General features: G+C 47.8%; 1 protein-coding gene across 1 annotated transcript; it reads left to right on the top strand.

Annotated features, from left to right (window-relative positions):
• Positions 1-8416: 8416 nt before the first annotated feature.
• On the top strand, positions 8417-20261 carry TAS1R3 (taste 1 receptor member 3). The gene is made up of 6 exons (XM_074302575.1): positions 8417-8604; positions 10582-10882; positions 11504-12289; positions 14601-14807; positions 16254-16374; positions 19048-20261. Exons 1-6 carry the CDS (start codon positions 8417-8419, stop codon positions 20007-20009), a joined length of 2565 nt encoding a protein of 854 aa, XP_074158676.1. The 3' UTR covers positions 20010-20261.
• The last annotated feature ends 1539 nt before the right edge of the window (positions 20262-21800 follow it).

Below are 21800 nucleotides of genomic sequence, written 5' to 3'. Positions count from 1 at the left end.
ATAGTTTATTAAGTGGAGGGAAGGGAACAAGCATTTATATAGCACTGAGAGAAATGATTGTTAATAACTGATAATGTGAGGAGATCCAGAGTTCTCTTCTAAAGTCCTGATTTTAAAAATTCAGTCTCTTAAAGGACATTACTGATAATGAGATTAAATGAATTCCTCAATCTTGGTCAGACCCCACCCAGTAATCTAATCTAAGGTAGAGAAGTCTTTATTTTTAAAGTTGTTTTTTTTTTTTTTTTTTTTTTTTTTTTTTTTTAACTTTAGGTTTAAAGTTTTGTTCAAAAATTATTCAAAGCTGGGGGTGCTCAGGTAGAGAAATAAGACTCCATCCAAGGGTGATATGATGTCATTCTCAATCCCCACCCCATCTTAATTTAACATAATCCACATCTGATTATGTTAACTAATCAGAATTGATTGTCACTCCTCTTCCAAAAGAACACATAAACCCTAAGCCCAACCTCCACGATTGTCTTTGGTCTGAGAGACTACCAAACAATCATGCTTGACCATCAGATGACTATCCTTTTATTAAAGCCTTACTGATAAAATCATTAAATTACCCAAAGATCGCCATAGCACCTACTTTGTGCCAGACACTGTGCCAAGCACTTTATAAATATTATCTCATGTGATCCTCACAACAACACTTGAAAGGTGATTCCTATTATTATCTCCATTTTATAGTTGGGAAAACAGAGGCAAAGTGACTTTCCCAAGAGTCAGAAGTGTAGTAAGTGTTTGAAGTCACACTTGAACTTGGTTCTCCCCAACTCCAGACCTAATATGCTAACCACTGGACCACCTAGCTTCCCTAATAATCCCATGCCTTAGGCTAGTAAATCTTTGCTCTGCACTAATGGAGTATTGTGATCTTGAGGCTGTGGCCTCATAACAGATGGAGTAAGACAAAGCTTGGACACCACGAAAGCCCCGTCTGAAACTCTTCCCATGAGAATCCTATTAGGGACCCTTTAAAGCAGTGGTCCTCAAACTTTTTAAATAGGAGGCCAGTTCACTGTCCCTCAGACTGTTGGAGGGCCGGGCTATAGTAAAAACAAAAACTCAAGCTCTGTCTCCATCTCTCAGCCCATTTGCCATAACCCGGCGAGCTGCATAAACGTCCTCAGCAGCTGCATCTGGTCCACGGGCCGTAGTTTGAGAACCCCTGCTTTAAACTATTTTGCAAAAGCCTCAGTGGGAAATAATTTAACATATTATGTTCTTGAACTGGAAAAGGCCTCAGTCCAACATCTCCATTTTACAAATGAGAAAACTGAGGCCTCTGGAGGCTAAGTGACTTCCCAAGACCACAGGCAGGATGTGCCAAGAGCAGGAGTGCTCTTTCCCCGATGCACAGTTTGGTGACTGATATTGAGGTCCTGCAAAAGGGGTTCTGAAAGTCCTGCCACTTGAGCTAATTTTGGCCCAACAGTTAATACCAAGGACACAGATCAACATCAGCCAACACCACACATGCATATGTAGAACCATCATTTACAGCAAATGGGAAAATACTGAATGCTGTTGACGAGTTCACTAACCTTGGTAGTAAACTTTCCAAGGATGTAGCCATTGACAATGACGCATATGTTGCCAGAGCTGACTCAGTGTTTGGGTAGTTCGGAAGGAAAGTGTAGGAGAAGAAAGGTTTAGACCGACTATCAGATTGAAAGTCTAGAGAGCCGTTGTGCTGATTGTTGTCTGACTATGAAGCCTGGACAGTCTATCAGATCCACGCTAGGAGATGGAATCGCTTCCATTTGAATTGTCTTAGGGAGATTCTGAAGATCTCGTGGCAGGATCAGACACCAGACACTGGAGTCTTTCTGAACTGTCTAATTTTACTGAAGAGAGTGAGTGCAACATTGTCCGAATGCCAAAAATACACTTGCCCAAAAGACTATTTTAGGAGAACTTAAGGCAAGTGCTGGCAAGATGGTCAGAAAAAAACAACACAAGGGACACACTCTCCTTAAGAACTTTGGGATTGATTAGGGCGGACCCTGGCGCAGCATGGCAGGCCCTCATCAGAGAAGCTGTGGTACTCTATTATCACAGTAGCTGCACAGAAATGTGAGATGTGCAAAGTGAGAGGCTCTACCCCAAATGTTCCTTTTTGTGCCTAACTTGTGATAGAGCCTTCTTCCAAGCTCCTATTGGTCTGTCAGCCAATCACACACACTAACTTAAACTTAATATAGTGATGTCATTTTGGTCCCCTTCCATCACAAGGACAACAAGGTGTTAGGAGGCAGAGTAGAGAATCCCAAACAATAAGCAGAGGCAGCCGCTCAACAAGTGGGATGTTTTGTTTTTGGAGACCAGTGGGGTTAAGTGACCTGTTCAGGGTCACACAGCTTGTAAGGATCTGAGGCTGGATTTGAACTCTGGTCCTCTTGACTCCAGAACTCTGCTCTATCCACTGTGGCACCAGCTAGCCGCCTCTTCCCAAGTGTCCATGAAGCAGCCACTGCGCCCAGGGTGAAATTCTCCCAGGGCTCCTGACTTTAAGGAGCATTGGGCCCAAGTTCCTGCCCCCAACCCTCCCTCCCTTCCTGGTTTGTTCCGGACTATGATCCTTTTTAACACATTCTTTATTCCACAGAGAGCGCAAATCCCCCTGGGACAGGTCACCCAAGAATGGAACCTTATGTCATCCCAGGCCCCTAGGCAGCCAATGAAGGATGAGAGATCAAGGCAGTCCAGCATGGTGGTGGAAGAGAGGAGGGATACTTTATTTAGAGGAAACAGACGTATTATTAACATCTCTGCAGAATATAAAGATGGGGTTACAAAAGAGGCTCCTCTGAAGGTACCTGAACCCCATGAGTTATCCAGAGAAGCTGAGGGGGAGGGGCTGAAGGAGTACAATGAACTGTCCATGTGCTGAACCCCAGAGACCCACCAGCCACCGTCCTCCCTAGTCCAAAGAGGGGAGGCCCTCTGGGTCCAGTGGCAAGACAGAGATCTGGAGGCAACGGGAGGCTTCAGCCTTTTTAAGGTAGGGTTTTTCCCATGTCTCAGTTTGACTAAAGCAATGTCCAAACAAGGGGTAAGGCTAGGTAGAAACTGAGGCAAAGAATGAGGCACCTAGTCAAAAAAAAAAAAAAATCATTCTGGAAAGGGAAGCTCCTCTTAGGGATTTCTGGCCCAAACAGAAACAACAGCTATTTATACTCCCTCTGAGCCAATCAGGGCCCAAGCAATGAGTAATCAGGGCTTGGCCCTGGAGCTGTTGTGGACTATCAAGGAGAGCCAGACTGATTTGGGTTTAAGGCATAGTCCTTAAGATGGAAATCTATCCCATAACTCCAAAAATCTCTTGCCAAGTTTCAGCAATTAATCTATATTAATATATTATTATTATATATTATATTATATACAGTATTATATTATATTATGTTATATTATGTTATATTATATTATATTATATTATATCATATTATATTATATTATATTATATTATATTATATTATATTATATTACATTATATTATATCATATCATATCATATCATATCATATCATATCATATCATATCATATTATATTATATTATATTACATTATATTATATCATATCATATCATATCATATTATATTATATTATATTATATCATATTATATTATATTATATTATATTATATTATATTATATTATATTATATTATATATTCCTCCGGGCTGTGCACCCTTCCCTTTTTCTCCTGCTTAACTCAAGAACTGTTGAAAGGAGAAAGCCACAGAGATGGAGCTCTCATGATTTTTACAGTCAGTGTCCAGGTGGCCCATCCTTGGCCCTTGCCCGGACTGTCCATGTCTCTGCCCCATGCCCTGGCTCTGATCTTCCTTTCTCCGAGAGCCACCACCTGGAGCCGCCCCAGCTCCCCAATCTGTTGGCATAAAGTGCCAGCGGAGACAGAATTTGCCTTCTGTTGATCTGGGGCCATTTGCATGGCCTATGCCCCACAGTATGGCAGGGAAGGGGGAAAAGGGAGGAGGGGAGGGTCAGCCTGCTGCACCATATTCCTCCTGGTGAGGGGGGAGGCCCCAGACCCACCTTGCTGAAGGAGGGAGGGGTTCTCAGCAGCTCAGTCTTTCTACACCTCAGTTTCCTCATCTTTAAAATGAGAGGGATTAATCTCAGTCAGAGGTTCTTAACATGGGATCTGCTGATTTTTTAAACAAAAAAATTTTAATAACAATTCCAATATAATTGCTTTTCTTTGTACTCCTATGTATTTCATTTAATGCGTTTAGAAACTTGATTCAGAGAAGGGGTCCTTAGAAATCACCCAGGAGATAAAAATGACTTAAAAGTCCTGATTTACTGGAGGCTCTCCAAGTTCCAATGGATGTGGAGTCTCCTCAACTCCTTCCATCAAGGCAGGTGGCAAGTTCCAGATGACTCTTGTAACCTCCCATAATCCCCCACAAGGGGGGCTGTCCAGTGGCCAGGGAGCCTTTCTCAATTTCTCTAGATAGGTGCATCCCAAGGGAGCTTTTGACCTGCTTCTTCCAAGCATATATTTCTCCAGCAGCTTCCTTTATATAGTTTCTCCTATGTCACCCCCCCATCCACCCATGCCCCTGTGTATTGCCATTTGGGGGACCCACTTTCTTTCAATTCATCAAACAACCAGGAAGCTTTGAGTCAGGCACTGTGATGGGTCCTGAGCATCCAGGAGGGACAATCCTATCTCCTCGGAGCTCACATTCTACTGGGGAGGTTTGATTAACCATTTACTCCCTATGGGATCTCAGCAAGTCACTGAACCACACCCACGAGTCAGGCAGATGGAAAGACAACCAGCTCCAGGGTCAGAGGTACCGAGTTCCAATCCTGCCGTTGAGACTGATCACCTATCTGGACCTCAGTTTCCTCTTCTGTCAAATACCCATAGCTAGCTGGACTAGTTGGCTTCTGAGGGCTCTGTCAGCTCTAAATTTATGATCCTATATATAGGTCACCTAGTTAGCTCTGTGATTTTATTGCTGTAGGGAACTCCCAAGTAGGGGAACTCCCTCCACCAATTCAGGCTGGCATCTTTCGGCAACTTCTGGTCTGGTCTAAATCAGTAAGAAGGCCAGCGACGGGTATCATTCAGCCAGATGAATCAGAGACACACTTCCCAGGGCCAAGGTCAGTTCTATAGCCACTTCGCTCTCCTCCCTCTCACTAACAATCCCACGGTGCCCTCAGTGCCCGCCATGTTTCTGTGGAGGAGTTACCTCTCCTTTGGCCCACTTCCTCTTCCTTCTTTGTCACCATGTGTCCCAGGCAGAGAAACTGGAACAGGTCATTGTCACAATCACCTCCTTTCCCAATCCTCCTTTTTTGGGGCCATGCGACTCCGCACTGCCAATTGTTGGCCCATCCTTTACCAGTGTTTTTTTTTTCTTTTTTTAATAAAAATATTTATTATTCTATTAAAATTATTTTAATAAAAATAATTTTTTATTTTATTGTGAATTTAGCCATCACTAACCAACACAGAGTCCACCTTCCGAAGAAAAACCAAAAAAGAGAATATTGATGAAACCAAGTGCGTATTCCATTTAAATAAGGGAGTAACAGCAGAGCCCTGTGCCATGTTTTCCATGAAGACCAGACTTTGTCCTTTGGGATTAAATGACACTTACTTGCAGTCAGTTCTCTGGGTCCATGGACTTCACTTCCATTTCTGCCTGGGAGACAAGAAAGGGGAGACCTCCTGTGTTCTTCTTCCTTCTCCCCCTCCTGGCCCCAGCATCCCCAGGCAGGAGCCATTCTCAAAGGATCTCGGGGAGCCCTGGAGGCTTGAGAATCTCTGAGACCCAGGGGAAAGAGCACAGAACTGGTTAAAAGGCCTGGGGTTGAGCCCTCCTGCTGCCATTCTTGGTGCATGGTCTTGGATGTCCCCCTCTCCTCTCTGTGTATCAGGAGATGACCTGCTCCCTTCCAGCTGATCCTAATAGCCTCCTCTGGCAGCAGAGCCCTGGCCAGGAAAATGGAGGAGGGGGTTGCACTAGCTGACCTCTGAGGTCCCTTCCAGTTCTAACCTAGAACTAGAGAGACAATATACGTGGGCTTGGAGTCCTGTAGCCTTGGATCCACATCTCTCTTTCAATACTGGACAGTCACTAGCTAACATAGTGCGTTACGGTCTGCAAAGAGCTTTTTTCACATACATTATCTCATTTTGTTTTGATAACAGCCATGGGCAAACTACGACTTCTGGGGGTCTCATCCTGTATGAGATGTAGGAGACTCACTGGTTTCTAAAGTTCCTTCCCATTCTAAATGATGATTCCTATGGTCCTAGAGGAAGATTTCTGTAGGTAACTCACCTGTAATAGTATTCTGCAAAAGAAGGGATGAGGAGAGTTTTGGAAAATCTGGGAAGATTTACATGAACTGATGCAAAGTGAAGTGAGCAGAGTACACAGTATCAGCAATATTGTTTAATGACTTACCTGCTCTGTTCAAGGCAATGACCCCAATAATTCCAAAAGACCCATTGAGGAAAAAATGTTATTTAGCTCAAGAACTAATAGACATGTAGTGCAGAGAAAGAACTGATTAACCTTTAGTTCAGGTTGAAGCAGACTTTATTTTAACATTATTTTATTGCTTTTTTAGGGGGTGTTTTCTTTTGCAACATAACTAATATGGAAATATTTTGCATGACTTCACATGTATTGTGGGTATCTTATTGCTTCCCTTCTCAAGGGACAGGAATAAAGGGGAGAATTTAGTACTCAAAATTCTTTTTTCTTTTTTTATTTTATTAGAGCTTTTTATTTCTAAAGAATAGGCATGGGAAAATTTTCAACATTGACCCTTGCAAAACCTTCTGTTTTAAATTTTCCCCTCCTTCCCCCCACTCCTTCCCCTAGATGGCAGGTAGTCCCATACATGTTATATATGATGAAATTTACCTGTTAAATTCAATATATGTATACATATTTATACAGTTATCTTGCTGCACAAGAAAAATCAGATCAAGAAGGAAGGAAAAGAAAACTGAGAAAGAAAACCAAATGCAAGCAAATAACAACAGAGAGTGAGAATGCTATGTTGTGTTCCACACTCAGCTCCCACAGTCCTCTCTCTGAGTGTAGATGGCTCTTTTCATCACTAAACAATTGGGACTGGTTTGAATAATTTCAGTGCTGAAGAGAGCCATGTCCATCAGAATTGATCATTGTATAATTTTGTTGTTGCTGTGTATACTGATCTCCTGGTTCTGCTCACTCAGCATCAGTTCCTGTAAGTCTCTCCAGGCCTTTCTGAAATCCTCCTGCTGGTCATTTCTTACAGAACAATAATATTCCATAACATTCATATACCACAATTTATTCAGCCAATCTCCAAATGATGGGCATCCACTCAGTTTCCAGTCTCTTGCCACTACAAAAAGGCTGCTACAAATATGTGGGTCTCTTTCCCTCCTTTAAGATCTCTTTGGGATATAAGCCCAATAAAATTTTCAGTACTTCTAGGTCAAAGGATGTGCACAGTTTGAGAACTTTTTGAGCATAGCTCCAAATCGTTCTCCAGAATAGTTGGATTCGTTCACAACTCCACCAACAATGTATCAGTGTCCCAGTTTTCCCACATTCCCTCCAACATTCGTCATTCTCTTTTCCTGTCATTCTAGCCATTCTAACAGGTGTGTAGTGGTATCTCTGGAACTCAAAAATTCTTAAAGGATAATTGAGAAATACATTTTTAAAAAATCATCTATACATGGCAGATAGATAAGCCCTGAGCCCACTGTATGACTGTTTTTGAACTGGGAGAAAGTCAAATGACCATCCTTTTATTAATAATATGCTGGCCCTCTTAATAAAAATAAAAACATTAGTTAAAACTAATAAGTTGCCCAGAAACTAAGTCTCTGGAACTTTTTTAATCATCACAACCTTTAGGGCTGAGAGCAACCTTACCCAAGGGGTGGGGTATAAGAATGAATCTCCTTATTGGACAAATGAACCTCACGGGGGGGGGGGTGCAATTTGTCCAAGATCAGAAAGCAGGCAAGTGTGAAGGATACAATATTAAGCACCTCCTGCCTCCGGGTTCAGGATCATCTCTGGCCAGCTTATGTCATTCAGGACTCATAGTCCTGTATCTGGGGCTACTGAGGCCGATCCTAATGCTGAGCCCACTTGGGCCGCCCGGGCCAAGAGTGCGTGCAAAACCCTCTGTCGATGGAGCTATGTAAAGCAACTGTATTAAAATCCAGCCCTGGTTCCCCTGGCCCCACAGCCCATTTGCCTAGCGGGCCCGGAGCCAGGGAGCAAGAAGGGAGAGAGTTTTGCTAAACAAATCTCCAGGCCTTCTGCTCCCTATCCTCAGCTGCAGGTTGCCTCCATTTGGTGTCTATCTGCGCTTCCTTCTGTGAGGAGCACCTCCCTTCCATCATGTGGGCCTTCCTGCACTGCCTGGGCCTGAGCCTGGGCCTGGCCTGCTGCCCTGCCCAGGCCAAGCTGTGCATCTCCAGGCAGCTCAGGCTGAATGGGGACTACATCCTAGGCGGCCTCTTCCCCTTTGGGGTCAGAGACGAGGATCTTCCAAAGAAGAGCCGACCAGAAGGGATTCTGTGCACCAAGTATGTGGGGAGGGGGAAGGCTGAGATTGGGAGGGGAGGGGGAGTGTGTGTTAGGCAAAACAGGGGGCTGTGGAAGTGGGGAGACCAGGAGTCTGGGTACCAGGTAAGGGGGAAAGCCTCAGGGAGCCTGTAACAGGGAAGAGGGGAGCTCCAGAGAATCTGTCCCAGATAACAGGAGGGTCTATAGGTCTATAGGTCTATAGCCAGGAGTAGGGGGGCAAGTACCAGGTAAGAAGGGGAGGAAATCCCAAAAGGCCTTTGTGCCGGGTAAGTGGAGGGAAGGATTGGGGGTCTGTGAGACAGATAAGGGGAAGAGCCCCCAGGCATGTGGACCAGGTAAAGGGGAGGACAGTGTCCCAGAAGTGGGGGAGATCAGGGGTTCTGGGATTTCTGCGTCAGGTAAATGAGATGGGGGAGTTCCTAGACAGCAAGCAGCTGGGGGTCGAGGTGCCCCCTGGTAGAGAGTTAGCCCTGGAGGGGATGGGCAGCAGATAAGGAAGGCAAGGGATCTCAGTGACTGGTACACTGCCCTAGAATATACTCCAGGGCCTACTCAGTCAATGATTATTTATTAAGCACCTGCTAATGTGCTAAGAAGAGGCAGCCATGGCAGTGCAGAGGGAGAGCTGCCCTTGGAGCTGGGGATGGGGAGGGGGACTGGATTCAAGTCCCAACTCTGACACATCTGACTAAACACTGGGCAAGTCCCCTCTCCTACTCTCAATGTTCCCAGGGAACTTCTCATTAAGACTGAGCTTCCCATATTCTTCTGATCTGTCAGCTAAGGAAATGCCCTCTCCCCACCTCCCCAAACAACCAAAAAAGTGCTGGCAGGAATCATAAAGACAAGAACCCTTCCCCCACCCCAACCTTCCCTCTTACTGGAGGGAGCAGTACCCGCCTCCCGGTCCCCCAGGCTCCCCCAATTCCTCCTTCTTTCTCATCCCCCACATCCAACCTGTTGCCAAGGCCTGCTGATTTCCCCGTCTCTCAAATAGAGTCCTCCTTCTCTCTCCCCTGATACTGCCTCCATCCTGCTACAGACCCTCATTATTTCACATCTGGATTATTGCAATAACTGGGGGGGTCATTCACATCTGGATTACTACAGTAGCTGCTGGGGGGGGGTCTGCCTGCCTCTCTCACCTATTCTCCATTCAGCCATCAGTCATTGTCCTAATGGGGAGACCCAATAATGTCACCCCCTACTCAATACATGGATGAATGAGACCCACAGAGATTGTAGTTTGCCCAGGGGTGTTATAAAAACAAAATAAGATAATATATATGTGGGGAGGAGTTCTTTGCAAACCGTAAAGCACTGTGTTAGCTATTGCTGCCCAGCGTTGAAATCAAGATTTGCGCCCTGGTCTACCTGATCCCGAGCCCATTTGCTATTGTCTCTCCAGTATATAGGTTAGAAGTGGAAGGGACCCCAGCTACCCCCTGATGTACTCTCCTAACTTCTCAAGTCCCACCTCTTACAGATGGTTCTCCCAATCAATCCTCCACGATTCTAGCATCTTCTTTTCACTGATTATTTCCCGTTTCTCCTTTATACAGCTTGTTTGTGCATCTTTGCTTGCATGTTGTCGCTCCTTTTACATTGTGAACTTCTCCAGAGCGAGGTCTGACTTTTGCCTTTCTTTGTAGCTCCAGAATTTAGCAAGTGACCTGGCACATAGTAGGTGCTTAATAAATCTATTTATTAATGGATGACTATTTTCTGCCCTAAAAGAACTTGAGGCAGGGGCAGGAGGTAGAAGGAGGGGCTCCAGGGCATTTCTGTCCTGGGTAAGGGCAGAGATGTCCAGCTCATCTGTACACTAAATAAGAGGACCATCTTAATGCTTTAAGAAGGATTAAGCATTAAGAAGGAGCAGAGGAGGGGGCAGTGTACCATTCAGGGCTGATTTCCTAAGACTGGAGTCCCGGGCCACGGCTCTGAGGCTCAGACTGGGGGCTCCTCCAATGCAGGTTCTCAGCAATAGGGCTGCTGTGGGCCCTGGCCATGAAGATGGCCATCGAGGAGATTAACAGCTCATCAGCCCTGCTGCCCGGCGTCTCCCTGGGCTATGACCTCTATGACACATGCTCCCTGCCCGTGGTCACCATGAAGCCCAGCCTCCTGTTTATGTCACAAAGCAGGAGCCAGGACCTCGGCGCCTACTGCAACTACACCCAGTACTGGCCCCGTGTAGTGGCGGTCATCGGCCCCCACTCCTCCGAGCTCGCCCTCATCACGGGCAAGCTCTTCGGTTTCTTCCTGATGCCCCAGGTACGGGAGCCGGGGAGTGGGGCCAGGTGCTGATTCAAGTTCCCTTCCCAGCTCCTTGCAGACCCAAACCTGCTCTCAGGCAGGGAGTCACCTTTCTGTCTCCTGCAGTGCCTTGGGGGAGGAGGGGGAAGAACACCAGAAACAGCCCCTGGACATGGGAACAAAACCAGGCCTTGGTGTCAAATAGCAGCTTTACCTCCTAAGCTTGGGCAGCTTAAATGTTAAGGCGGGAAACAGCCTGGGTTTATCCAAATGGAGACCACCCTACATTGAGTTCTCGTCCCTACTCCCACTCATAAACCCCCAATCCCACTTAGGAAATGTTCCATGTTCCATGTTGCATTGTCCCTCCAGCCCCCATCCCTCCCAGAGACCCTCATCCCCCTTATTGAGCCCCTATCCCTCCCAGAGGCCCCCATCCCCCCTTGTTGAGCCCTCATCCCCCTCAGAACCCCCCATCCCCTTTTTTGAGCACCCCATGGAGGCTCCCATCCCCATTCACCAAAGCCCCCCTCTCCTCCTGAGATCTTCAATCCCCTGCCTTTGGGCTTCCACTCTCCTAACCAGCCTTGGCCGTGGGCCCGTCGGCCACACTCCTGGTCCAGCCTCTTTTTCCCGCAGGTCAGCTACGGGGCCAGCACTGACCGGCTGAGCAACCGGGAGACGTTCCCATCCTTCTTCCGGACGATCCCCAGTGACCGGGTGCAGCTGGAGGCCATAGTGGAGCTGCTGAACCTGTTTGGCTGGAACTGGGTGGCAGCCTTGGGCAGCGACGACGAGTACGGCCGCCAGGGGCTCAACATCTTCTCCAGCCTGGCCAACAACCGCAGCATCTGTGTGGCCCACGAGGGCATCCTGCCGCTGTCCAAGGCCCAGAACCTCCAGGACCTGGGCAAGGTGGGCAACATCCTGGGGCAGATCAACCAGAGCGCAGTACAGGTGGTGGTGCTCTTCTCCACGGCGACGGCTGCCCGCATCCTCTTCCAGTACTGCATCCAGACCCAGGTCACGCCCAAGGTGTGGGTGGCCAGCGAAGCCTGGCTGGTGTCTGAGGAGGTCGTCAAGCTGCCCGGCATCTGGAGAATGGGCACCATCCTGGGGTTCCTCCTGCAGGGTTCCCCGCTGCCTGAGTTCGACGACTACGTGGCCCGGTGCCTGAGCCAGGCCGCCAACCAGACCTTCTGTGACAGCCTTGGGGAGACTCCGTCCCTGTCCGAGGAGGACGTGATTGGGCCGCAGTGTCCGCAGTGTGACCACATCAGCCACAAGAACATCTCGGCAGGCCTGCAACACCACCAAACCTTCGCTGTCTATGCGGCCGTCTACAGCGTGGCTCACGCCCTCCACCGCTCCCTGGGCTGCAACGCCTCCGGGTGCTTCTCCAAGAATGGCACTCGGCCCTGGGAGGTGAGGACCCCACTCTGGCCAACTCTTTGCCAGGGGGTGGAGAGAAACAGAAATTACGGTCTTCTCGGCAGCCTGCCTTCTACGGGGGAGACGGCATGAAAGTACCAAAGAAATACAATCCCCGGGAGGGGGGAGAGCCCTGGCAGCTGGGGAAATTAGCAAGACTTCCTCCAGAAATTCTGAGGGAAACTGAGGGCTCTAGGAAATAGGGGAGGAGGGAAGTCACTCCAGGTAAAGGGGGCCAGCAGAGGCCAGAGATGGAGGGTCATCTCTAAGAGGCAGCAGAAGTGCCACTTTGCTTGGGAAGGGAAGCTCTGTGTCATGGGGAGGGCGGAGTAGATGAATGAAGAGTGTTCAGTGGGCGTTTAATATTTGATCATGGCAGTGATAGGGAACCACTGGGTTTGTGGGACAGAAACGATCTGGCCAGACCCCCACACCAGAAAGAGTACTTTGGCGAAGGATGGATTGGAGAGGGGAGAAATCAGAGGCAGAGAGACCAGGTTAGGTGGGAGCTGCTGGTCAGAGCTGGCAAGAAAGTGGGGGAAATGCTGCGTATGTACAAATAGGAAGAAAAAACAGCCTCCCACATTCAAGGGCTGTGGCAAAGAGAGGAACCAAATAGGGAAATTGGGGGCAGCTAGGTGGCGCAGTGGATAGAGCACCGGCCTGAAGTCAGGAGGACCTAATTTCAAATTGGGCCTCAGACACTTAATACGTCCTAGCTGTGTGACCCTGGGCAAGTCACTTAACCCCAATTGCCTCAGAAAAAGAAAGAGAGAAAGAGAGAGAGAGAGAGAAAGGAGAAAAAGAAAGGAAGAGAAAAAAAGAAAAAGAAAAGAAAAGAAAGAAAAAGAAAAGAAAGAAAAAGAAAAGGAAAGAAAGAGGGAGATTACAAAGAAAAGAGGGAAATTACAAAAAGAGAAGATTTGATGTGGGGCTGAAAGTCAGCGGACAGACCAGGGATGGATATCCAGATTTTCATTAAGTCTCATTTCATTTTCATGGAAGCCATGGGAGCTGATAAAGGAGAGACCACACAAGGAGAAGAGGAGCCAGGATTATTGTGTGTGATGTGGATGATGAACTAATGAGATTGAGGAGAGGTCAGAGAGGTGGGGGGAGAATCAAGAAAGAGCAGTGGCCAGAAAACCCAGAGAGGAGAGAATAATGAGGAGAATGAACAGTTGGACCCAGCAGAGAGCTCTAGAAGGGGAGGCCAGAGGAAAGACCATTGGAACCAGCACTTTAAGGTCAGTGGTAACCTCAGAAGGAGCAGTTTCAGTTGGCTAAGGACACGAGACTGCAAAGGGTTAAGGAGAAAAGCAGTAAGTAACTTGTCCAGAATCACACAGCTTGGAAGTGTGAAGTATCTGAGCCTGGTTTTGAACTCAGGCCTTCCTGGCTCCAGGGCCACCATCTAGCCACCCCTGACAGGTTTTCCCTCCAAGAAGTTTGGCTAAGACAGAGAAGAGATATTGGACAAATGGTGGTGGTAAAATTGGATTTGGGCTCTCCTTGATGTGTCCTCCCTCCAGAGTACAGATTGTAGCCCCTTCCTGCCTTTTCATGAGGCTCCTTGGCCAGTGAATTCATCTCCAAGGGGTCAGCCTCTTGGAGACCAGGCCAGGGGATGTTGAGCTGGGCCAGTCCTCCGGAAGCTGATGGAGTCTTTGTGGGATTTGTATTGTATTCAGAGGCTCCTTCTGGGACAGCCTACAAAGCCCATGGTTACATTCAGGTATGATGAGGCAAAAGAGTAGTATCATAGGAGCAGAGATTTGAGCTGGAAGGGTCCTACCCTCTCAGATCACAGATGGGGAAACTGAGTCTCAGAGCTCAGTGACACTTGTAAGTGGCAGAGTGTGGAGTCAGAGTTTCTGAGGTATATAATCCCATTCTCCTCCTTACTACCTAAGGGATTTTGAGCTTCATCTTTGGACTTCAGTTTCTTTCTCTTTAAAATGAGAAGATTGGCTCAGATGACTCCTGAGGGACCGAGGAATCCATGAACCTCCCCAAGCCTCAGTTTCCTCTTTTGGAAAACGAGGGAATTGGACCTGGAGGCTGTTGAGGTCCCATCTAGCTCTCCATCTCAGTGCCTTAAAAAAGTCAGCACCATCTCATTCAGTGAATGCAGCTACTAAGTAACTGCTCACCTGATACTTGTTTCCATTAGTATATTTACTAGTTTATTCATTCAGACCAAGCCCTTCTTAATCCTGGATCCCACTGCAGCCTTTCCCTCTTCCTCCAGCCCTGACTTCCTCCTTGCTCCCTGGCCTGGGCATCTTGTTCCTTCTCCCCACAGCTCGTGAGCAAGATGTACAACCTGCGCTTCCCCGCCCGCTCGCTCACCCTGCAGTTCGATGACAGTGGGAACGTGGACATGAACTACGACCTGAAGCTGTGGGTCTGGCACAGATATGAGGAGCCGGAGCTCCTTACTGTGGGCACCTTCCAAGGGAGCCTGGAGCTCAATCGTTCCCAGATCCGCTGGCACAGCCAGGGGAATAAGGTAGTGGGGGCGCAGGGAGGGAAGGAGGAAAAGCAGAGGGTCTGAATGATCCCTTGTGCAGGGTCAGCCCATCACGTCCACGTGGAAATGGAAGCACGTCCATTGGTACTATGCCAAATATTAGGGACTCATTTTTCAAGTATGTCTGACTCTTTGTGACTCCATTTATGGTTTTCTTAGCAAAGGTACTAGAGCCGTTTCCCATTTCCTTCTCCAGCTCATTTTACATATGAGGAAACTGAGGCAAACAGCCAGGAGGATCAGGAAAGGTCTCTAGTTAGGAGTCTGAGAGGAGGAGTTGGGGAGATGATATGGTCCAGGCTCAGGTTGCACAAAAACACGGTGGTGAGACATGGGAGAATGGACACTTGGAATTCAGCTAAAGGGGAGAGATGGGAAATAAGTGCCATTGGTCCTGTTGGGTCAGTCTGTGACCAACAGGGGAGAGAAGGAGCCAGAAGCCTGGTCGGAAGCATGGGAAGGAACCACTCCAGGCCAAGACAGATTACCCAGGGTTCCAGGAGGAATCCAGGAAAAGCTGTTCCTCTTAAAGTGGCTAACAACTGACTGGGGGTGGGGAAGGGAGATGTGACTCTATGTTTGCAAACAGGCACATTGGGGATTAAGATAACGAGCTCCCCTTTGGACCAAATGAGGTTGACATGGTGATGGGTTGGCCATCTCCCCAGACAGGGCTACTGCAGGACTGGTTATGGAAATCATAAGTTTGAAGACAAGAGCTACAAGGGACATTGAATTTATTCAAATAAAGAAACTGAAGCCCTCATTTATCCAAAGTCACACAAGTAGTGATAAATTGGGATTTGAATCCAGATCTGCTGCCTTCAAATTTAGCATCCTTTTCAGAGGCAGCCAGGGAGCACCAGGGTCTGGGCTTGAGTTCAAATCTGACCTCTTACTAGCTGACCCGGGGCAGGTCAATTCACCTCTGTCTGCCTCAGTTTCTGTCACTGTAAAAAAAAGTAATAATGGTACTTACCTCCCAGGGTTGTTGTGAGCATCAATCAAATAGAATTGTGGAAAGGTTTTGCCATTTCCTTCTTCAGATGGGGAAATTGAGGCACACAGAGTTTAGTGACTTGGCCAGGGTCACACAGCTAGTAAGTGTCAGAGGCCAGATGTGATTCAGGAAGATGAAGTCCAGGTCCTGCGCTTCACCCATTCATCACCATTATATACCAGCCTATTTGTAGAGCTTCAAGATAATTCTCTTCTGTCACTGAAGGGGAAATTGAGACCCAGAGCCAAAAAGGGACAGACTCAGAGTGTCAGGCAAAGCTCGAATCTGAAGCCTTTTGGATCGGTAAATGAAGCCGCTTGTTTTGTAGCCATAACATGGGAAAGGGCTCCCAGGACCTTCAGTGTGGCCAGGATGGGCAGCTGCGTCTGGCCAGTGATTTCTCCCCCTCCTCCTCCCTTTCCCAGGAGCCTGTGTCTAGGTGTTCCCGGGAATGTGAGAAAGGCCAGGTGAGGAGGGTCAAAGGTTTCCACTCCTGCTGCTATGACTGTCTCAGCTGCAAAGCTGGCACCTACAGAAAGAACCGTGGTAAGTCCAGAAGCAGCCCCATGTTGACCTCTGAGGATGTACCTCCTGCCCCTAATTTCACTTTAAATTCACAGACCCCTCCTGCCCTTCTAGCACTGGCTCATGCTCTTTCTGCAGTCCCTTCTGGGAAGAGAGAGCGCCATTTTAAAGAGATAGTCTCAGCAGAATTGCTTTGGTTGGTCTTGGTTGATTTTTTCCCAGAAATGAAAAAATGAGGGACCCTCTTAGTAGTAAGTCCTTCTTGCCCAGCCTCTGGCTGTGCCTTCAGCTGCCAGGGAGAAATTAGGGCAAATGTCAGTTCATGTGATCACAGGAAGGAAGAAAACCAGCAATTATTACATTTTTCTTTAAGTGACTTGACCAGAGTCACACAACCTGCTAAGATTCTGCTGTTAAATTTGAACTTGGACTGTCCTGATTCCAGGGCTGGGATTCTATCCACTGTGCCATCTAATTGCCCTAAAACCAGCAATTTTTTTTTCTTTTTTCTTTTCTTTTTTTTCTTTTTTTTTTTTTTCCTGAGGCTGGGGTTAAGTGACTTGCCCAGGGTCACACAGCTAGGAAGTGTTGTGTGTCTGAGACCGGATTTGAACTCGGGTCCTCCTGAATTCAAGGCTGGTGCTCTATCCATTGCGCCACCTAGCTGCCCCCTAAAACCAGCAATTATTAAGTGTGCCATAAATTAAATATTAAATAGGACACTTTTCTATTGTTTATTTATTTATTTGTAATACACATTGCTTTATGAATCAATTTGGGAGAGAAAAATCAGAACAAAAGGGAAAAACCACAGGAGAGAGGAAAAACAAAAAAACAAAAAGGAACTGAACAGAACCTGTGCTGATTTACATTCAATCTCCATAGCTCTTTTCCTGGATGCAGATGACATTTTCTATCCAAGGTCTATGGAGATTGCCCTGGATCACTGAACCGCTGAGAAGAACCAGCCCTTTCCTAGTTGATCATCCCATATTTTTTTTTTTTTTTTTTTTTTTAGCCTGTGTCAATTTACACTAAGTCTCCTTAGATCTTTTTCTGGCTGCAGATGGCACTTTCTGTCCAAAGTCTGCTGGGATTGCTTTGGATAACTGAACCACTGAGAACAGAGCCTTTTTCAGGCACATTTTTGCTGTATACAGTGTAATGTTGGTTCCGCTTGTTTCACTCAGCATTGGTTCATGTAAGTCTTTCCAGGTCTTTCTAAAATCAGCCTGTTCATCATTTTTATAGAACAATAATATTCTATTACCTTTACATACCAAAATTTGTTCAGCCATTCCCCAACAAATGGGCATCTACTCATTTTCCGATTCTTTGCTACCAAAAAAAAAAGCTGCTACAAACATTTTTTGCACATGTGGGTCCTTTTCCCTCCTTTATGTTCTTATTTATTTATAAATAGGAAATTATTAAATGTGCGAGGCAGTGCATTTGATCTCATTTGAGCCTCACAACTCTAGGAGTTATCTAGGAGGCTCACTGAACCACTGAGAAGAACCAAGCCTTTTTCAGTTGATCAGGCACATTGTTGCTGTTACTGTACACAGTGTATTCTTGGTTCTGCTTGTTTCACTCAGTATCGGTTCATGTTCATCTTTCCAGGCCTTTCTAAAATCAGCCTATTCATCATTTTTATAGAACAATAATATTCTATTACCTTTATATACCACAATTTGTTCAGCCATTCCCAACAAATGGGCATCTACTCATTTTCCAATTCTTTGCTACCACAAAAAAAGCTGCTACAAACATTTTTGCACGTGAGTCCTTTTCCCTCCTTTATGTTATTTATTTACAAATAGGAAATTATTAAATGTGCGAGGCAGTGCATTTGATCTCATTTGATCCTCACAGCAGTCCTAGGAGGCAGGTTCCATCACTATCCTCCTTGTACAAATGAGGGAACTGAGGCAAACCGGGTTGAGTGATTTGCCCAGAGTCACACAGCTGGGACACGTCTGAGGCCACATTCGAACTCAGATCTTCATAAACTCAACACTCTGTCCATTGTACATCAACATCCAAGCTTTGTAGTCACAGGACCTTTGAGGTCACCGAATCCAACTTCCCCATTTTCCAGAGGAAGAAATCGAACTTTTCTGACCTCCCTTGCTAGTGACTAAATGACCTCCAATTTAGTCTGTATGTGCTGGTTTTTGCATATTTTTTTAAATGTTTTTCTCCCTATTTGAATGTAAGCTCCTTTTTGTGTCCTTAGAACTTAATGTGCTATGTGCTGGCACACACTAAGTGCTTAATAAGTGCTTGTTGACTGGGGCTGACACAGGATCCAAATCCATGACTGGCTCTAAGCTCAGTGCTCTGTTACTTTACTTCTCTATTTGAGTAAAACCTTGGCTATCCAGAATTGCAATGGGCCGCCATCAGAGGTGTTGGGGCCTAAGCGGAAACCAGGTGGCCCCTGGGGGATATTCTAGAGAAATCTCCTGGAAGTCTGGAGAGAGCCCTGAGATTCTGAAAAGAGTGACATTGTCAGGTGGGTTCTGGAGGCTGACTCTGGGAATCTGGCTCCCGGTCCCCTCTGCATCCTCCATCAGTTATCTAGAAGAACAGGTGCTGGGGTGTCCGTATGTCAAGCCCAGGGAATGAGGGGGGTCAGGGAGCTCCCTCGGGGGCCGCCAACCAGCTCACACCTCCGCTCCCTCCTTACAGATGACCTGACCTGCAGCCGCTGCCAAGAGCACCAGTGGTCTCCTGATCTCAGCACTCGGTGTTTTCCTCGGACCCTCAGGTTCTTGGCTTGGGGGGAGCCGGTGGTGGTCGCCCTGCTCCTCCTGCTACTGCTGGAGGTGGGCCTAAGCCTGGCGGCTCTGGGGCTCTTCTGCCACGGCCGGAGCTCGCCTGTGGTGCAGGCCTCGGGAGGAAGCCTCAGCTGCTTCGGCCTGGGCTGCCTGCTCCTGGTGTGCCTCAGTGTCTTGCATTTCCCCGGCCAGCCCAGCAATATCAGCTGCCTGGCTCAGCAGCCCCTCTTCCACCTGCCCTTCACCGGCTGCCTCGGCACCCTCTTCCTCAGAGCAGCTGAGGTCTTCCTGGCTTCGGAGTTCCCGGGCGGGGCCGGGCGGCTCCGGAGTTGGCTGCGCGGGCCCCGAGCCTGGGTGCTGATGGTGCTTCTGCTGCTGGTGGAGGGTGCGCTCTGCACCTGGTACCTGTTGGCTTTCCCCCAGCGCATGGTGACGGACTGGAAGACGCTGCCCCGCGAGGCCCTGGTGCACTGCCAGGTGAGCTCCTGGTTCAGCTTTGGTGTGGTGCACATACTCAACGCGGCGCTGGCCTTCCTCTGTTTCCTGGGCACCTTCATGGTTCAGAGCCAGGCCGGGCGGTACAACCTGGCCAGGGGCATCACCTTTGCCATGCTGGCCTACTTCATCACCTGGATCTCCTTCATCCCGCTCCTCGCCAACGTGCCCAAGGTCTACCAGCCGGCCATGCAGATGGGCGCCATCTTGCTCTGTGCCCTTGGGATCCTGATTACCTTCTACCTGCCCAAGTGCTACCTGCTGCTCTGGCAGCCGCATCTCAACACTCGGGAGTTTTTCCAGAACTTTCTGGAGCTGGAGCCGGGGGACAGTGGGAAAGATGGGGAAGGGAAGGCCCCAAGGGACAGGAGCCAGTGATTTCCAAAGTCTGGGCCCTGGCTGACCCTGGCTCCACAAGGATTCCTCTCCAGGGCCCCACGATCCCAACCTCACAGTAACTGACCCTCAGGGAACCCAGGGCTATGGCACCTGCGGAACTCTTACTCCCCCCAGGGTCACCCACGGCCCCATAGTGATCCTAAACCCAGTAACACGGAGCCTCATAGTCCCAAGCTCCATGACTCTGTTGCCTCAGACATGGCCCCCATGGAACCAGTGCCCCTTGATTTCCCCCCCCCCCAGTGATTGCTCCCCTCCAAGCTCTGTGCAGCCTCCATGCAAAGGTCCTTAAACCAGGATCTGAATGTGGTCTAAATGTTTTTCTCATAACTGCTTCAATAGAATTGGTTTCCTTTTTAATCCCGTGGCTCTTTTTTATGCATTAAAGACATTGTTCTAAGAAAGGGTTCGTGGTGAAAAATAAGAATCCCTAATCAGTAGGAAGCAAGCTTTGTCCTCCACTGAGTCCAGCTCAGGCCCAAGGAAGAGCTTTTCTGCTCGGCAAGTCATCAGCCTGACTTTGCTCACTCTCATTCTGACAACACTAAGTGAAAACTACTGAGCACCAGAAGAGATTAAAAAATAAAGGAAACTGAGGCAGCTAGGTGGTTCAGTGGGTAGAGCAACAGCCGGGAAGTCAGGAAGACTTGAATTCAAATCTGGCCTCAGACACATAACACTTCCTGGCTGGGTGACCCTGGGCAAGCCACTTAACCCCAATTGCCTCAGTAAAACAAATAAATGGAAGGAAGGAAGGAAGGAAGGGAGGGAGGAAGGAAGGAAGGAAGGAAGGAAGGAAGGAAGGAAGGAAGGAAGGAAGGAAGGAAGGAAGGAAGGAAGGAAGGAAGGAAGGAAGGAAGGAAGGAAGGAAGGAAGGAAGGAAGGAAGGAAGGAAGGAAGGAAGGAGGGAGGGAGGGAGGGAGGGAGGGAGGGAAAGGGAAAGGAAGGGAAAGGGGAAGGAAGGAAGGAAGGAAGGAAGGAAGGAAGGAGAGAGAAGGGAGGGAGGAAGGAAGGAAGGAGGGAGAGAGAAGGGAGGGAGGAAGGAAGGAAGGAGGGAGAGAGAAGGGAGGGAGGGAGACTCTTGTTCTGTCCCTAGAAAACTCATAAAGTCGTGGGGAAAAGGTAAAGATATGGGCACAGAGAAATTTAACAGAACTAGATGCTAGAAGTCCCAGGTCTCACAGGCTTAGGGCTGATGAGAGATCTGGCTAAGGGGATAAGGAGGTAGTGAATTAGGATGGGCTTCATTGAAGGTTCAGATGACCCAAAAGAAAGGGGTTAATCCAGTTTGGCCGGAGTGCAGAACTAGAGAGAGAGCTGGGGCCTCAAAGACCTAGAGGAACCAGCAGAGATTATCCAGGCCAATTTCTTTATTGAGATCATATAGTCATATATAACCTATGGCCATGACGGTCACATAGACACTGAAGCCCACAGTGATTGTGACTTGCCCAAGATCACAGCGCTAGCAAGCCACAAAGGTGGGATTTGAACCCGGGTTCTTTGTTGCTAAGGTCAGCCCTCTGTCTCCCACGTATGTCTGGGAAGTCCACCCAAAGTCAGTTTTGTTGTATGTGGCTTAACTCTCACCCCAGGTCAGCTGCAAGCTCTGCTCTTTCTTCTTTCATCCCTAGCAGTAGATACGAGCTCAGGAAAGACAGGTTCATCCTAGCATCTGCCTGAGCCAAACAGAGAATTATGGATCATTTACTCCCATTACTGCCGCCCTTTTTGCCCTTCTCCAGAACAGAAAGGGAGGCAACTGGGAAC

The sequence above is a fragment of the Sminthopsis crassicaudata genome, chromosome 3, assembly GCF_048593235.1.
Source record: "Sminthopsis crassicaudata isolate SCR6 chromosome 3, ASM4859323v1, whole genome shotgun sequence".
In the NCBI taxonomy this organism is placed as follows: domain Eukaryota; kingdom Metazoa; phylum Chordata; class Mammalia; order Dasyuromorphia; family Dasyuridae; genus Sminthopsis; species Sminthopsis crassicaudata.
This window is presented reverse-complemented; position numbering and strand designations above follow the sequence as displayed.

Bases quoted from the DNA above. Each gene is read 5' to 3' on its own strand.
- TAS1R3 (XM_074302575.1), top strand. From the start codon at position 8,417: ATGTGGGCCTTCCTGCACTGCCTGGGCCTGAGCCTGGGCCTGGCCTGC. The intron at 8,605-10,581 runs GTATGTGGGGAG...CCTCCAATGCAG, and splicing joins GAAGGGATTCTGTGCACCAA to GTTCTCAGCAATAGGGCTGC. The intron at 10,883-11,503 runs GTACGGGAGCCG...TTTTTCCCGCAG, and splicing joins GTTTCTTCCTGATGCCCCAG to GTCAGCTACGGGGCCAGCAC.